At 35.3% G+C, this 4,052-nt stretch overlaps 1 protein-coding gene across 1 annotated transcript; it reads right to left on the bottom strand.

Annotated features, from left to right (window-relative positions):
• Nucleotides 1-1,777: 1,777 nt before the first annotated feature.
• On the bottom strand, nt 1,778-3,453 carry LOC110790595 (transcription factor MYB77). The gene has a single exon (XM_021995379.2). The coding sequence runs from the start codon at nt 3,436-3,438 to the stop codon at nt 2,416-2,418; it is 1,023 nt and encodes a 340-aa protein (XP_021851071.2). The 5' UTR covers nt 3,439-3,453; the 3' UTR covers nt 1,778-2,415.
• Between the last annotated feature and the right edge of the window lie 599 nt (nt 3,454-4,052).

Below are 4,052 nucleotides of genomic sequence, written 5' to 3'. Positions count from 1 at the left end.
CAAGTATGGGTCTGTAAGTCCCGGTTTCGGGTCAAGTTCAGATAAGATGTACCTCGAATTTGGGTCAGTTACGGATTGGGTTTGCGGTTCAAGTTTAGATCGAGTTAAGTTTGTAATATTGTGTTCTATTAATTGAGTGACTCTCGAGTTCGCGATAAGTCATATCACTTTGTTATTTGATGACTTCATGCCAAATAAATATTTTTAGACTTCTATTACTTTGTCTCCATGTTATGTAATGTAAAAGCAAACATAGAACAAAGCTTCGTGTATCGAATTGGATTTACATAGTTAATAGTTCAATTCGGTTACTTGAATTGGATTAATGGCGAGTAATTGAATAAGACTCATGTTAAATCAAGTACCTTCTTAAAAAAAACTTGGAAGACTTTCTTTGTCGGGTTATTGTCGGATATCGATTTATTCGGGTCGGATGGGCAACAATTCGATTGAATTAGGATTCGGATAGATGTAGTTCATGTTCGGTCAAAAGTTAACGGACGCAAATCGGGTTATGGGTCTCTTTGGGTTGCTAGCTGTTCAGGTCCGGGTTTTCAACTGACGGGTTAAATAAGATTTCGGGTCAATAACGGATCGAATCAGGTCGATTTTGGTCTGACTGTTTCTCAAATATATTCGGTACGGATGTCGGTTAGTTTCGGACGGTTTTTCAGCCCGGGTTACTTTTTGACAGCTCACATGTATATGTCGATCTTGAATATTCATAACTAGATTAGCACCCGTGCACACAAGGATATTCAAAAAATATTATTTGTTCATCATTTTTTATATAATATTTAACTGAAATATTTTTCCCTTAAAGCTAATGCATAATTAATAAATTTTGAACGTACTCAATCTAATATGAAACTTTCTCCCTAATACGTATTATATATTTTAGATGTTGAATATGATAATTTGACCAAAATATTTAATATGCTTAATAGGGAGTATGTTAATTTGACCAAATTAAATATTGAATACATATATATTTTCTATAATTGATATGTGGATTTGACTAAAATATTACAAAAATCGTTTAATACTATAATATATTATAATCTTGTTTTTTTTCCATACATTAATCTTATCTTATACAAAAGGGAGAGAAAACAAATTAATAAATAGAGTAGATATGTTTTTTAGGAAATGGTTTCTTGGCGGAAAAATTTTGCACTAGGAAATGACATGTGCCATTCCTGATGTCTGTTTTAGTATAATGTAACTGGATTAGATCCCGTGCACGCACGGATTTTGATTGATTTATTTATTTTACAAAATATTTAAATGATTATCTTCCAAATTACTGTATAGTTATAACATTTTTAACATACTCATTTAAATTTATTCATCTAATATGCATATTTAAAATGCTAATATGATAATTTGACCAAAATATTGAGTGATATATTTTCCATTATTAATATAATGTTTTGATATTACCAATTTAGAATAATTATTTTTACGTCGTATCTATTATTGTCATAATTTATAAACTAAATTTTGTTTCCATGCATAAATAGTTTATAAAAAATGCAGAGAATAAAAATAATATAAAACAGATACACTTTTTGAGGAAGTGATTTTAGACGGGAAAAAATCGCACCAGTAATTGACACGTGTCATTCCTGGTATCTCTTTTAGTATATAGTAAAGTAATAGAAGTAATAGATGTGAGACAGTAAATGTCAATTTTAGATTTTTAGTAATAGATCCGGTTTCATAAAGATCGAACGCGATATCGGGCCACTTTGGTTTTGCTTGGTTGTACCAATAATTCAGAGCCCATTGGGCCAAAATGACATTTATTATTTATAGAAGTTACAGCTCATGAAATGAACGACTATGACTAAACAAGTAAACATTCCATCCCACCTAGTCAAAATTACCATGAAACCCCTCGCTCAGTCCCCCACTTCCAAATTCCAATCCCTCCTCTCAAAAGATCTAAACTGTCTAGCAATTGTACCACCATAACGTACACCTTCCGTACCCTCGTGTGCCATTTAACATGCATTTTTATTTTTTCAAATTTAAATTGTCACTTTTTACTCCTGCCCCTGGTTAGTAGTCCCTCAACAATTTCCAATTGCTGCAATTTTCTAATTCTATTTGTAACCACCAATATTGCACATACTATAAGAATTGACTCATAGTGATTTTCATTAGACCGATAACATAAAACTCCGTAATAAACTCTAATAATTAAGACTTAAAATCCAAATTTCTACCAAAAATGTTCTGATTCATTTCAATTTTTAAAACCTAAATTTAATTCTCTGATTTTTTTTTCTACTCCTCATTTCTGTACATAAATTTTGTGACTGAAACTACCGAAATTTTTAAAAAGATTAAAATGAAATGAATATTTTGGGGATAATTTTTTTTTTTCTTTTTTCTTCCATGTTTTCTCCCTCAATGAAAATGGCCATTGCAAAAGCGTTCAACGACGGCGTTTTGGGCACTATCTCCATCAAAATATACACCACTCTTCTCAGCCTCCGCCATATAACTCCGCACCTCCTTCCTAATCATCTCCTGCATCACAGTCATCAACTCAGGACCAAACGACAATGTTTCCTTCACCGACTCACCCTTCCGATTCTCCTCCTGAGTAGGCTCAATCCGACTCGGATGCTGCTCCTCCACTCCAGGCAGAGAGAGAGTCAACGCAGTCAAAGGATCATCCTCTAGGTTTTCTCTCTCCTCCACAACCGCAGGCCGAAAACCAGCGGCAACGCCAGAGTCACTAACGTCAGATTCCGAGGGACTCGCAGGAGGAGAGAAGTGAGAAATCTCCGGCCGTTTCTCCGGGCGATAAACCTCATCTACTCCACCGACCGCTGAAAACTTTCTCTTCAAAGTGCTATTCCAGTGGTTCTTTATAGCGTTGTCGGTGCGGCCGTTGAGAAGCCGTGAAATGGTGGCCCACTTGTTCCCAAACTTGTGGTGCGCCCTGACGATGATATCGTCCTCCTCTGCTGTAAATGGCCGGTGTTCAACCTCCGGGGAGAGCTGATTACACCAGCGAAGACGGCAGGATTTCCCCGACCTTCCCGGAATAGACTTGCTAATCACCGACCAGTTCCTAGCGCCATGCTTTTGTACGAGTTTCGTTAAGAGGTCGTCTTCTTCGGGACTCCATGGACCTTTGATACGATCTGCCGCCGCCATTGATGAGGAAGATAAGGTTTGATGATGTTCCATAACCCTAACCCTAATTTGTGAGGAGAGAGAAAGAGGAATGGGGGAGGAGATGGAGAGGTTGAGGCCTCTGAGATTTGGTGGTCTCTGGAAGGAGAGTGGAGGGAGATGGGAGAGAATATAAAGGGCGAAAAGGAAGAGGTAAAATGTGAGTTGAGGGATGAGGAGGTTACGGGTAGTATCCGGTAAACGGTTAAACGGGATACAGCTGGGGTGGGGGCCACGCGTCCCCATGTAACTGCTTGGCAATTTACTGGAATTAACTAACTAAAATATCGGGAGTATCTCGGACATAAATTTCAAATTTCGTTTCTTATTCCATGATTTGTTTTTATATATAAATTTATTTATATTTCGTATTTCCTAAAGCTATAATATGAAATGAAATTCGGCTTAAAAGAAGTAACTAAATCAATAATATTGACTTTTTATGCTAAGTTCTACGAAATACAATACATGGTATTGTATGTTACATCTGTCATTTGATAACGGTAGATACGAAGACTCGAGAAAAATCTTGATTTTTTTAATAAAGTTCAAATAAATGATATTTGGAAAAGGAAAAACGAAAATGAAAATGTTTGAATTGATTTGGTTTGTTGAATAAATGTGTAACATAAGTTTTTATCTAGCAAAAATTTGTTCTATAATATGTTTAAGGTTGTTGGGAAATCTTTGAAAAAACACCTATTTGTAGTACATATACATTATTAAAACTAGGACCTTGCCCGTAGTAGCAGACCTTAAATCGTTTATCTAAGGATATTGATAGAAAAATTAAGCAATATGATATGATATTTAAACAATTATACTCAAACTTTAGCCAGGGTAAACTAAAAATACAATAC

The sequence above is a fragment of the Spinacia oleracea genome, chromosome 4 (genome assembly GCF_020520425.1).
Source record: "Spinacia oleracea cultivar Varoflay chromosome 4, BTI_SOV_V1, whole genome shotgun sequence".
NCBI classification, from domain to species: domain Eukaryota; kingdom Viridiplantae; phylum Streptophyta; class Magnoliopsida; order Caryophyllales; family Amaranthaceae; genus Spinacia; species Spinacia oleracea.
Note: the sequence above shows the minus strand (reverse complement) of the source record. Positions and strands in the feature narration are given on the sequence as shown.